Source organism: Chaetura pelagica, unplaced genomic scaffold (assembly GCF_000747805.2).
Source record: "Chaetura pelagica isolate M959 unplaced genomic scaffold, ChaPel_1.0 scaffold85, whole genome shotgun sequence".
Lineage (NCBI taxonomy): Eukaryota > Metazoa > Chordata > Aves > Apodiformes > Apodidae > Chaetura > Chaetura pelagica.
Window position 1 is genome coordinate 3,038,033 of NW_009953505.1, and position 13,640 is coordinate 3,051,672.

Consider the following 13,640-nt stretch of genomic DNA (forward strand, 5'->3'; position numbering starts at 1 on the left):
AACTTAGCATAAGAATATGAGACATTGTGCTTTCTTTTCTTCCTCTGAAGTGGCTGGTTAGCCAACTTCTGAAATAAGATACAGACCAGCTGTGCTGCAAGGCTATTTCTTCATGGCACTTTTTATTTAACAGTGCATTTACTGTTGAGGGGAGTAAAGAAAGGGTAAGAAATAAAGCTTTCTTGTACGTTCTCCAATACATTGCAGCCTAATTTATTGAGGTGGTAAAAAAAAACAATGTTTGCTGCTGTATATGAAACTCCAATTATTCATTATCAGAGTGTGTAAATTTTAATAAACTATGATGGGAATAGAGTAGGGGGCTTAATTCCTACAACAGCTAACTCATGTATTACTACAATTGATATTTACATTTAAAAATCATATTAAGAACTAAGTGCACAAAACCACAAGGATATCTTAAAAGGTTGTAGAAGTACCAGAAAGACAAGACAGTAAATAACATAGCATTTCATGGGCCACTGCCTTGTTTTACTGTGTGTGTTTTGATCCTCTGCAGCCAAAAAGTGCATTAATGGCCCATTAGGAAAAGGCACTGAAATTTAGGAGCTATATAACAGACCTTGTCCAATACTTAAGCTTGAAACATCTAGAAATGGCCCAAGTCTGCATGTTTCTCTGATTTACATGTACACATTCCAATTTTTAACAGCACCATGATGCTCCAGGGCAGTCCACTTCCTGGAAAGGTTTGTATTTCTCAGGTAACTAAAATCACACTGCCTTTGGCCATCTCTGAGACCATCACAAAGGTGAGCTGTTATATAATCATCTAGAAATGCACTGCCTATGGTGCCTCATCAATGAAGTAAAACAGCAGCTGTGCCAGAGCCGGCCTTTAAATTGAAATGGAAAGGGTAAGAAAGCCTGAGGCTGACAACTGAGGCAGAAAACATGAAATTACAGCACCAATATAGTTTTTATAAAGTAAACTAAGTTAACTTTTTTTACTTACAGAATCAATCAACAGCTGTAAGTTGAGGTCATCTACTGTTGCTGTGCTGCTCTGAATTCTCAGCCTGTATTAGAAAAATTAAACTTAGGATTGATTAACTGCATGGGAGATCAATTAGAGCCCTTCCTCTAGAGAGCTCCTCTACATGGGAGAAATGGGTGTTCCTATGTGCTACCTAGCATGGTGGTGTTGGCACTGTTAGGGACAACAATGCAGCCAAAGCGCAGAAGCCATGAGGAAGTAGCCCCTAGATTGAAAAATCACCCCCCAAAAAGCAGTAAGAACTCTACTGCCACTCTGTGTACTACCCTCACAACTAATCCTAGATGTTCCTGCTCAAGTGGATGCTTTTGTGAGTGGTGGACAAATAGATCCATGATCAGGCTGAGAGGACTGGCAACACTGACATCCCCTTTTTAAGCAACCAAGAACAGACATGGCTCTGCCACACAAGTTAATAAATAAGCTATCCTTCCTTAGACTCACTCACAGTCCCAGGAAAGATTCAAAAGTCAAACTTTTATTATCCACTGTGATAACCTCTTCTTTGTCTTGTTAAGCTCCTAGTTATCCACTATCTTGGGAATTCACAGCAACATATTTAGCTACCCTGTCACACAGAGACCAAGAACCAATGGAAGCCGGCCTTGCAGATGCATAGAATACACTCCCAAGAAATGCACAGAAGATGGGAAGACCCGCAAAGACTTGCTGCAGTAGTGGTGGTTTAGGCAGAAAAAGTAACATTTACTATGTAAAACACAGGTGGGCATAGATGAACCAGATTAATCCAAATAGAACAAAAATCAAGACACTAACTAGAGCACCGACACTAGATAATACAGACTGTTTTCAGCCCTACTCTTCATATGTTACATGACTTCATGCTAGTTCACTGTTTCTTCATTTCTCTTCCTGCTCTTTGTCTACATCATCTGTAAGTTGGAAGCTCATAAGATCAGACTCTACCTCTGCCTGCACCACAACTAGCTCAGCAGGGTTTACATTCTGACTGGACCTTCTACAGGTAACACATCTACATTAGTCTACTATAAATGTATGTAAATGAATAAAAAAATAATTGGAGGTTTAAGCAAACCAGAGATGACATGGGAAAAAATCAAAGTAGAGACATTAACAGGAGTGATGTGCTTTCTAAGGTAAACACAAAATGAAGAAAGGTCAATGGAGAACCAGATGCCAAGATTTAAAAACAACGTATCTCTGATATCACTGGCAAATCTTACAGTGACAACATCTCATTGCAGTTACTTATTTAATTAGCATATACCTTAATGCTTAATACTAAATTCAGACAACATGGAAAATCAAATTAACTTGTATTAAACAATATAAAAATTACAGTTCTCAGTAAATCACCATCAAAATATATATAAACATTAAGTTTACCTCAGCTCCTAAACTGAGAGAGATTATTTCATCCTCAAAAGCGGAATGTGTATCAATATGAGGAGGAATTCCTGCGTAAGAGAAAACCAAAAAAGTCAGTACAATAATACTAGAGTGGTATCTCTGTTAGCAAATTCTATTTCCATGGATGTCCATACAGAAAACTGGGATGTATGGTTGAACAAACGAACTGCACACATTATTGCTAGGCTAACCTCTGGACAGTGCATCTGTTGTATGAGTAACCACACAGAGTTAAGAATTACTGAAGGGACAGCTTTTTTGGTATGTTTTTCTTTCAGATCTGCTAATTGGAAAGAAGATGCCATTCCCCACAGGTCATGCCACACATTAACATAGAAGTGCTGAAGCAGCAGTGTGTATGCCACAGCAAGATCTCACTGCATGGTGGTGAATTGTAGCCAGGAGTGGAGCAAAGCCAGCAGACAGCTTGGGAGAACTGCAACTATGCCTTCCTTTGACACCACAGCAGGCCCAGACAGATGGAGTAACTCGCATGGGATCAAAGCCAGAGCAGCTATATGTGCTTATTAAAAGCTCTACTCACATTCATTTTGGACATTAAGTTCTGAGCTGAAAATACTTTTTTCATAACAGCATCAGTCAGCCCTATAAAGTATTCTTATTATATGCCATATTTTACCTCCCAGTTTAAATATTCTTAATCCCATTAATTTCAGTGAAAGCAAGACAAGTGTTTTATGGGGCCAACATTTAATGACAGAAAATCAGTCAGACCAGAAAATCAGTCAGACCAGAGCAGAAGACACGCATCTGTGGTTTGCTCATTGCTTTGCCTCAGTATAAGGCACTGAAACTCTGCCCTCAGATGTGCACTGATGTCAGTGCAATTCACTGTACAACAAGAGAACACCAACTGCTCTCTTGAGCATCACCCAGACAACTCAATCAAGACCACAATGACCTACCTACTTGCTGCTTACACTCCATATATCATAGAATTACCCCGGTTGGAAGGGACCTTGAAATCATCGAATCCAACCATAGCCTAACTCCCCCTACCATAACCTCATCTACCCTTTCAGTGCTTAAATGATGTTGCTAAGCACTGTATCTACATTTCTTTTAAATACTTCCAAGGATGGTGACTCCACCACTCCCCTAGGCAGCTTGTTCCACTGTCCAACAACTCTTTTGGTAAAGAAATTCTTTCTAATATCCAGCCTAAACCTCCCCTGGAGCAGTTTGAGGCCATTTCCTCTCATCCCATCATTATTCACGTGAGAGAAGAGGTTGACTCTCACCTACCTACAACCTTCTTTCAGATAGTTGTAGAGAGCAATGAGATCTCCCCTCAGACTCCTAACTAAACTAAACAATCTCAGATGAAGCCCATAGTGCTCACCTAAGCATTCAAAAGTAGATGGTAATTCTGAAGTATAAATCTACAACTTCAAACACTATTAGGACCCTGAATGAAAAAAGTGACTTCAAAAAGGAATTAATTTAATGTGTCTAAAGTGTGGCCCTACAGCTTAGATACCCAAAGTCACAAATCACTTTTTAAAATGTCAAGTATAATTTCCAGTGACAATCTGGCTTGAAACACAGATACTAGAGGTATTAATCTGTCTGCACTCTGTGCTCATTCATATCCAAACAATTTGGACTTAGAAAAGGGTATTCTGCTTTGTGTTTTTTTAAAAAATGTTTCTATTCTCAATAGAAATCTACAATTCTAACTAATCTCCTCTGATGCTGCAGCCAGAAGTACATGACTGTATCAATTTAACAGACTGTCAAACAGATAAACAAATAGGATCAGTTTTCCAGACCCTTGTTTGGCAGACACTGAATTAGCTGTCAGACATTAATTCTGAAAGAGAAGGCTGTTGTCCTTTCTTCCTAAGGACAAATGAGATATCTGCTCTAGAAGGGAAGCCAGATACTCAGCCTTGGTTACTTACTTTAGCAGAAAGCACAGCACATGATTTGTTCCCTAGGGGTGTGATTAGAAGCACATTTCTCTCCAGATGTCTCCAGTTTGGGAAAGATAACAGAAAGAGTAATTTCTTATTCCTTATTCAAGGGAACACTGCTTGTGACATACTTAAGAGTCTATTCATCACAGATACTAATATTATACTGTAGGTACTAACAGCAAGAGCTGTTTCATGGAGACTGCATATCTAACACAGGGAGCAAGAAGAGTATGGATTGAAACGATGTACTTCACTACAAAACCAAGTATGACTATTTATTCCTACATCTTTTTATGTTTAATTTTCATGCTATGGCTTTAGACTCTGAAATACCATCAATTTCCTTAACAGTAGTATCAAAAATTGTGCTTCTAAACACAAACTCCCAGGTTCAGAAACCAGTATGAAGACTTTAGCTAAGATGTAAAGCACTGCTGGTCACAGAGAAAACACTAAGCTGGTGCTTGCAAGCTGTCCCTACACCATGTCATGTTTAGATGCTGTTCTCTTTAGATTTTCAGTGATACTATACTGGTTTGGCTGAGATAGAGTTAATTTTCTTCATAGTACCTTATATGGGGCTATGTTTTGAATTTATGATGAAAACAGTGTTGACAACAGAGGACTGTTTTAGTTATTGCTGAACAGTTCTTACACAGCATCCAGGTCCTTTCTGGTTCTCATGCTTCCCTGCTAGTGAGACAGCTGGGGGTGCACAAGAAGCTGGTAGGGGACAGAGCTGGGACAGGTGACCCCAGCTGACCAAAGGGATATACCATACCATATCATGCCATGCTCAGCAATAAAATCAAGGCAGAAGTTTACCATAGATGCTATTACTCAGGGACTGGCTGGGCATCAGTCCGCTGGCAGTAAGCAATTCTTCACTGGTTTCTTTTTTTTTTCTTTGATTTGTTGTCTTTTTTTTAACTTAATAAACTATCTCAACCAATGAGTCTTCTCACTTTTACCCTTCCAGTTCTCTCTCCTATCTCAATGAGGGGGAACAAGCAAGTGGCTGTGTAGTGCTTTCTTATCTATCAGGGTTAAAACACAGAGTAAGGTAAGAAGCTCAAAATTTTTGAAGGACAAACAAGTTTACCTTGTCCAGGTTCATACTGATTTACAGTCAGTTGATCAGGTTTATGTTTGATATATCCCTGCTTCAAGCACTTCTCTAAGAACAGATTGCAAATTTCAGGAAGACCTGTTTACAGAAAAGAAACTGTCAGCAAAACAGATAGCTTTTTACATTTTTATCCTTTCTTTTTATAATACATACAATAACTGGACAAAATACATAGAAACAGCTTCAGAGATCCCTAAGTCCATCTTTAATAATGATCACTCTGCATGTGCTCTAACACACATCACAACTGACACCTGATCTGCAAGTCCAATATATTTGTAACACCTCACAATTAGAAAAGCCATTCCTCAAAGTCCTCTGCATTCAGTAGTGGGTCGGGCCCCCTCCTTACACATGCAAACTGCACTACTTCTGCACATAAATAGAAGCATATAAAATCAGAGGCAAATTTTCCTCCAACTTCAATAAAAAGATGCAGTCAAAAATCAAAATTATTATGCAGAGCATCAGAAGATATGCAGAGAGCCCTCTAAGTAAATTACACCCTAAAATCTTTTTCTGAATTAAATATCACCACAAAAATCTGCTGAAGTTAAGCTGATTTTGAAAAAGGAATTAAAGTTACAGTCCTTCACTGAATCTTTGCTTTGCTATTTTATCTAAGGGCTTCACCATAAAAGTTCTGTTAAAGGAAACACTCACAAACATGTCAGTAACACTCCTTTCAGGAATCTATCAATTTTTATTTTTTAATTGTTCTCCCTAATGAAGTGTTCATGCTTTCCTCACACATAAAATATTCTAACTGTGAGATGAGAAATCTCAAAGCTCAAGTATCAATGTTTTCATTATTTTATAGGTCCACTGTTAAAACCACACTGTAACCAGAATCCTTCTGTTGGAAGCTACAACGATCTCAGTATACCTGCATCACCTTAAACACCTTCAAGTTTTAGAGGAGACTTAAATCCCCTATTTTACTATTTTTAAAGTTAAGGCTGTAAGATGACTCATTCACTTTGCTCTCAACTCCAAATAAAGAGTTACTAAAACCTTTTCAAAACTATCTTCAGTCCAAAGGAAATTTTATTTTGGTGTGCACCCAGCAAGCTTCAAGTTAGTCAAGTTAAATATATACAGCAATACACATCACAACTCCGGAACAAATGAGTGTGTAATTTGCAACACAATTATTTTAAGAAACAAAAGCTTAAAAAGAATGACAATCACAATCCCAAAAGCCTTCTTTGACTGGACCTCAAAGAAGGGCAGCAAGTAATTGGAAATCAAGCTTCAAGTACATACAGTAACTTGGAATGGACCCCATTCAAAAGCAATGTTCAGTGTGTGGTTAGGATACAACAAATGCTCTCCTTTTATCAGACTCTCACCTGCCCTTTAATTAGAATCACACATCCACATCTGTGATGATTAAAGACTGATGGTTCCAACATCAGTGCAAAACAAGTATGATTTAATAGGGAAGTTCTCACCTCCAGGTAAAGGTTTGTCTTTATCAACATTGTTGTTATCATAGCAAAACTCATATCCAAAATGTTTTACTCTTCTATGCTTTAAAGTCTTCTGAGCTGTAAAAACACACAAGTTTAAAGTAATACTAGACTACATAAAACAGTACAGGCATTTTGCTATGCTTCCCTATTCCATTTGACCTGTTAAACCTAAACATTTTTTATTTAATACCTGAAACAACGTGTATGACTCTTGTTCTTCGTGGCACACACTTCTGCCTTTTAACTTCTTGTATTTGCATGAGCTACCACATTCACCACAGTTTGAAGACAAACCAATGGTGTTTTTGTACATGCAAAACATAGAGAGCACCTATCTTCTTGAGCCTTATTTAATGCATCTTTGATCTCACCCCAGTCTCTGAACCCACACTTGATTAATGTCCTATGGATACAGGCAGATACTGCACTTTCAACAGTTGCAAAGTTACTTGTTAGCCAAGGTCAATATAATCCTTTGTGTTGAGCCAAGGAACAAAACTTACACAGAAACCTTTAACTGAATTCCAAGAACAATTCATTTATTAAGAGATTTAACTCCACAGAGCTCAAGTGAAAGCATGAAAATGTTCTGAACAACTTCCTCACTGACTGATTTTTGATTTAAGAGAAGACACAGCTCCTCAGCTGGACATCAAATTACAAGGGTACCCTTCACAGAACAGTCTTGTGCATAAGACAATTTAAAAAGACTTCTATTTTTTCTGGATGCAGGAATATTATTCAAGTAAATCCATACCGGTATATCAATTCAGACCAGTTTCCACTAAGAGCTTATCACTTACAACATAAGACCCGACTTCTAAAATATTAAAAACAAATACACAAATGTTTCAAGAACTACATTTACCAAGATGCAGACTTCTTGTAAACCAAAACTGTAGGGAAAAAACCCACCATATTAAAGCATGGGAAGTTTGGATTTCTATGGTTCTGCCCACCGTTTTCAGTATCTTCATCTCCTATCCAGTCAATACATTCCAACATCCTCTTCTCTTCCTCTGGAGAAATTATCTTTTCAATGACCATTAGGCCTGGAGGCAAGCTTGCAGGAGCAGCATTCTGCCAGAAAACTAGGGTTATGGAAAGAGAAAATATTATTCACTATTCAGAGAAAATAAGACCATGTGTTCTCTACAGATATATTTACTAGGTATGGGAATATAGTACAGCGGTAAAAATATTTACTATAATGATAAAATGGAGCACTCATTGGGGCCTTATAAGGTGAATGTATGATCCCTTTTTGGCATGACAAAACAAGGCATGGTTGAAATTTTGCATCATGCAAAGCACTTTCTAAATTTCACTGCACAACACAAATAAGACTCCACACTAGCCAAACGCAAACCCACTTGTGATAACTTCAGGATTTTGCCTGCATTTAATTTTAGTTTTCTAGAACTTCAGTGATTTAGCAAATGTCTACAGATGGCTCTCTGTCCAGAGAAGCAATCTGTAGTCAAATATGGAAGACTACAGGTGAATATAAAATGTCTGTGATGCAGGGACATTCAGTTTGTGATCCTAATAGCTTAACAAAGCTATTCACTGGCAGAATGTACAGACCCTTTTCTCCTTTACCTAGGCACTTCAAAAGTTGATAGAGTGATAGTTCTTTTCCTAAATACCTTATATTCAGCCATAAAAAAAGCCTGGAGAGAAGGGAGACAAAAACCAAATTTAAAAAAAAAAAAAGGAGAGAAGAAATTATACTTATTTTCCTTCTTGGAGTTGAGATAGAGATTTCAAAACCAAGGTTACACAAGAAATCCAATGAACTGTCCGAAGATCTCCTAGGTCCGAATTTAGCTCCTTAATCATAAAACCTTCACATATAGTACTGAATGGTCTGGAAAATACTTAAAGTCCTTTTTCATTTTGCCACCAAGTAAACGAGATTAGGGTATCCTACCTCAAAATGCAAGGGGCAAAGATTATTTTACATCCTGAATCTTAGATTCTGGCTTTCATTCTCTGTGTCTTTACAAAGAACAGTGTGATTTTACCTACATTTACAACCAAGGAAGTAAAAGCAAAGGGAAGCAGTATGCAAGAAGACAGATATATAGGACAGAAAAAAAAATTATACCTTTTTCCACAAAATTAATATATAGAACAATGTTTTGGCCAAAGTCTTCCAGTGTTAGTTCTTTTCCATTAAGGGCATCAAAGGCTTTCTTGGCTTCTTCTGTTGTCCCATACTTGACAAATGAATATGGTTTATTCGGTGGCATTAAAAGGGTTTCCACCAATCCATATTCTTCTAGTATCCTGAGAAGTTGGCATCTACTCATCCCATTGCCCAGACCAGCATTGGCAATAACCAGGCTCTAATTGAAAAGAAATTTTTAAAAAAGGAGAATTAGTGATTACTGTTGGATCATTTAAAACTTACCCTCTACCAAGGGAGTACCTCTATAAAGAAAAAGTAAGGCCATAAGTACTGTTTTATGGATCCCAAATACATTTCAATGAGCTTGGTACATAAGGCTAAGGCAACCTTTGTTTGCCCAGCACATGCTCTGGCAGAAAGGCTTACAACTTTTCTCAGAGATACCTCCTCAATTAATGCATGTAGTTACTACTAAAAGAGCACTTAAACTTTGAACTGGTACGTGTGCACCAAGTGTACTGCAGGCAAACATTGACACTGCTACACATAGTTTTGGAGGTTTCTAAAAAGAAATTTTTCTGGAGACTTGTCACCTGCCACTAACAAAAACAAACAGAAAAACCTTTGAAGACTGTGATTTTTTTTTTAAGAAAGGTTTTATCATATTTTATAAGGAATCTCTCTAAGCATAGAGAAATCGATATTCCCAGACTCACCTCCTGTTCCCCATATATCAGGTTCACCAAAAAAAAGCAGCAGCCTCTAGAAACTGAGCTTCAACACTCATTTGAAAATTATTTTTGTTTTTATGCACAAAAGAGATTTATGTTCCATCCTTAGTTAAAGCAGAGTACTTCACATGCAATGCCTACCTGCTTCATTCTATGCTTTCATAGCAATTTATATCAAAAATTATCAAGGAGCAAGCAGTTTGTGTTGCTGGTTTGCCAAGTATTAGAAGAAACAACAAAAAAGAACTTTTCAAAGGATTATTATTCAAGAAATATCCTTTGAAAATACACATCCCTCTCAAAACACAGTAACAACTTCTTTTGACATCTAAATAGTTGATTGCCATAACTGGATGCTCAATCTAATGTTGGTTCAAAGAAGTTTAACTCCATTTTTAAGGCTAAATGAGGATACTAGTCTGAAGTTTTGATTGAGCTTCAGTGACTTTAAACAGCTAGCAACAATTTATCTAGATTGATTCCATATAATACCTTTCCAAAAAGCTTTCAATCTTTTCCTCAAAGTTTAAAAATGTTCTCTGACCTTTTCTGAAGGCAGCTGGTAAAATGTTCAATTGTTTCAAATGATAGCATTTCACTTGTCTAAAAGACAGGAAATAAGGCTTAAAACTGAAGAGAAGGATTATTTTAAAAAAATTATACAGTTAGTACTGCTGTGATTATGCCTGCTGTGATTGCTCTGTTAGCACATGTTCTTAGCACTGCACTGAGCTGTCCATGACTGATCACGTTTTTCAAAGGTGACCATATTATTAATTGTTTTTTTCTAGAATTTCTTTAATGGAGAGCAGATGTGTGTAGGAAAAATGCAGGGACTCAAACCAGTGCTTTCACTGCCTGTAGACACTCTGTCTACAAAGATCATCACTGCACAACAGCAGCATGTACAGCTACTGATTGTGTTCTCCTAACCGAGCAAGTTCTATATAACCAGACCCTTGCACAAAGCCTGAACACATTTTCAGTATTCTTAACACAAATTTATCACTAGCACTACCTTTTTTTTCATATCTCACTTAAATATTCTGTTATCAACAAAGATCTTGCTGTACCTCAAAATTACTCTTTGATTAATGGATAATTTGCTATCTTGTGCAGTGTCAAGAGAAACAAGTCCTGGATGATGGACCCAAGCCCAAGCAACACTAAAAATAGTCCTTGCTCCAAAGAGCTTACAATACACACATAATTTCTTAGTTATGTTAGCTTATGTCCATGTGGTATGCAATCTGAGTGAAGACTAAGCCCCATTTGTTACCAAAAAAATAATAATTAAAAAGATCTAGTCAATGTTTCCGTATTTGAATGGGAAGAATATGCAGGACCAAGAATAACAAGGCTAGAGTAAATGACACTGCTCTGTCACTACCATGTTTAAAACCATTAGCATTTCCCCTCAGCTGATGGGAAAGAAATTAAGAACTCTTCTTCTCCCGTCTGCAAGTTCCTGTCACTTAACGTTTTGCTACACCAGTGTCTGCAAGGTCACCCTCTGATCTGCTGTAACTCTCTACTGTGCCAGAAAATTACAAATCAAAAAACTGAGTAGTCTTCTGTTAGGCTAGGAAATCAAATGGCTTATGGTAAAGTTCATTGAACATCATAAGGCAGCAGAATTCTCTCCTATCTTATCCCTTTTTGTGGAAGAGAAGAAAAAGCTGTCCCCTTTTCAACAGCTACAAGTCAGTCAATCATTTCAACTCCCAAACACCCATAGCCTAAACCAATTTAGGTGAAAAAAACATTGTGGAAAGGATTTTGAAGGTAAGACACATTTTTAACAAGAAGTTTAGATGAGACAAATTACACTTGATAGATAAGCACAGAGGAAAGAAAGACAGAAAAGCTAAAAGCCAGAGGGGAAAAAAAGTCACACAGAGAAAGAGAAGAAGTTTCTCTACTTCAACATGGTAACATTTCCCATGCTTCCTCCTCCTCTCCAACCTCCTCTTCCTCTCCAACCCAAGGAACTACTGCTTCAGATGATTTTTTTAAAAAATCCAAAGGGCATCAAAGTCTCTCCACAGACATTAAACTGCTGAAGAATAGTCCTGCTTTGAAATGAAAGAGGCACAGAAAACCCTCACTAGTTTCAGGAATTGCACTTTGGAGAAAACCCACATTTTAGAGGAAGCATGTGTGAGAACAGAACAGAGATAAGCAGCATGTTCTTGCTATCATCAAAATCAGAACTACCAGTCACCTGTGTGGCATGGGAAACACACTCAATGCCTTCATGTCTCATCAATGTATGCTGAGCTCTGACCTGCTTCCTCAATACTTTCTTCTTCATTTTATTTACTTTCAAATGGTCTTCACTGGTTTTAACTTCCATGCCGGTGATCTGGGAAGTAGAAGCAATAACACATAGTAAACGTCCTGCCTGAAAAATAAAATACATCAGTCTAGTCTAGAGACATAGCCTCCTTGTCTTCTATGCCAGCTCTAGGATAGAAATAGGACTTCAGATAATTCCAGATTTTATTTATTATTTGGGGCTGGCAAAACTGATCCTGCAAAGTACATCCTTCCTCAGTCAATAGCATCGTATTTCCCATTGCTGAAGTTTTGTTATTAAACTCTCTTTTATTAAGAGGATCCCTCCCAAAAATAAAGCTTTAGAAAGAATGCCATGATGCTAGATTTAATTTTCTCTTCCTCTTCATTCCTTTATACATAATGTCGTTACATCGATTTTTAGTTTTTAACCTGCCTGCCCCTCCTGTTCTCACATAGCAGTTTTGGTTATCTCTTACTCTTTGCAGTCCCTCTAGAGCAGGACAAGGGGAAAATAAAATAAAATATGCGGAACTATCATGAGATTTGTATCAGCTTCTAAGTTATTCATGTCTCACTGAACGCTTCCATTAGAGATGAACTGTTCCCATTTGCCTCCTTCTTCCTAATTGCCACTTTGAAGTGAATACTGCATTTGGCAAAATTTGTTTTCTTATTTTGGGGGGTGTTTTTTGAGAGTAGAAAAATATACTCAATACTTAGATGTCCAAGAACTAGCAACCACAACGCTCCACATTATAGCGCATCTCCCGAGGCCAAACTTGACATAAATCATATTCTTCTCATGAGAAGAAATGGAAAACTCATGTATACACATTAAGTACTGAGTTAGTGGCAACACAGCATTTATCTATCAATGAGTTACTTAAGGGTAACTCATTCACTGGCCTTTTTCCACATCTTGTTGCATCTTTTGCCACTTCTGGTCAACTGCTATACTGACTTCATACGGTTCCTTCCTACATCTCTCTGAACCTACTTTCTTCTCCCTTCTCTCATCCCACTTTCTTCAAACCCAAGGGAAGAGTCCAGACCTTACTTAAGACTATGACAAAGCTCCCAGACATTGATGTGGCTAGACTTTGTCTTTCTTTTTTTTTGTCTCCCTGCTCCATAATACCTTGCCCATATTTTAGGGTTTTTTTCTCATCTGGTTCAACTGGACTTGTGTGTTCTGTTTGTATTATTGGCCTGATAACAATCCTTCTACCTCAAAAAAATGTTTTTGTTTCTGTTTAAGAATTAAAAAAAATTTAAAAAAAAATAAAAATCATGCCAATCACCAATATATTTACTTATTTAAATGTGTCAGCTGCTCCACCAGTCAGTCATCTGCTTGCACACCTTTTTACCTGCAGGAAGCTGCTTCCCAATACCTAAACTGCAATTTATGATAATAATGATAATATGATGATGTATCACAGGAAACTTGTAAAAGAAAAAACCTTTCATATTAGCATTTGATGCAACTCGGCATTGAATGACTTAGCAAATATTTTATC

At 37.4% G+C, this 13,640-nt stretch overlaps 1 protein-coding gene across 1 annotated transcript in view; it reads right to left on the reverse strand.

Moving 5' to 3' along the window:
• The window catches only part of ALKBH8 (alkB, alkylation repair homolog 8 (E. coli)), a 43,606-nt gene extending 31,431 nt beyond the window's left edge, over positions 1–12,175 (reverse strand). Inside the window, exons 1-6 of the mRNA XM_009999388.1 lie at positions 12,044–12,175; positions 9,065–9,305; positions 7,914–8,045; positions 6,934–7,029; positions 5,453–5,557; positions 2,387–2,457 (exon numbers count right to left, since the gene is read on the reverse strand). Coding sequence (XP_009997690.1) covers positions 2,387–2,457; positions 5,453–5,557; positions 6,934–7,029; positions 7,914–8,045; positions 9,065–9,305; positions 12,044–12,175 — 777 coding nt within the window. The remainder of the gene's footprint in view (positions 1–2,386; positions 2,458–5,452; positions 5,558–6,933; positions 7,030–7,913; positions 8,046–9,064; positions 9,306–12,043) is intronic.
• Between the last annotated feature and the right edge of the window lie 1,465 nt (positions 12,176–13,640).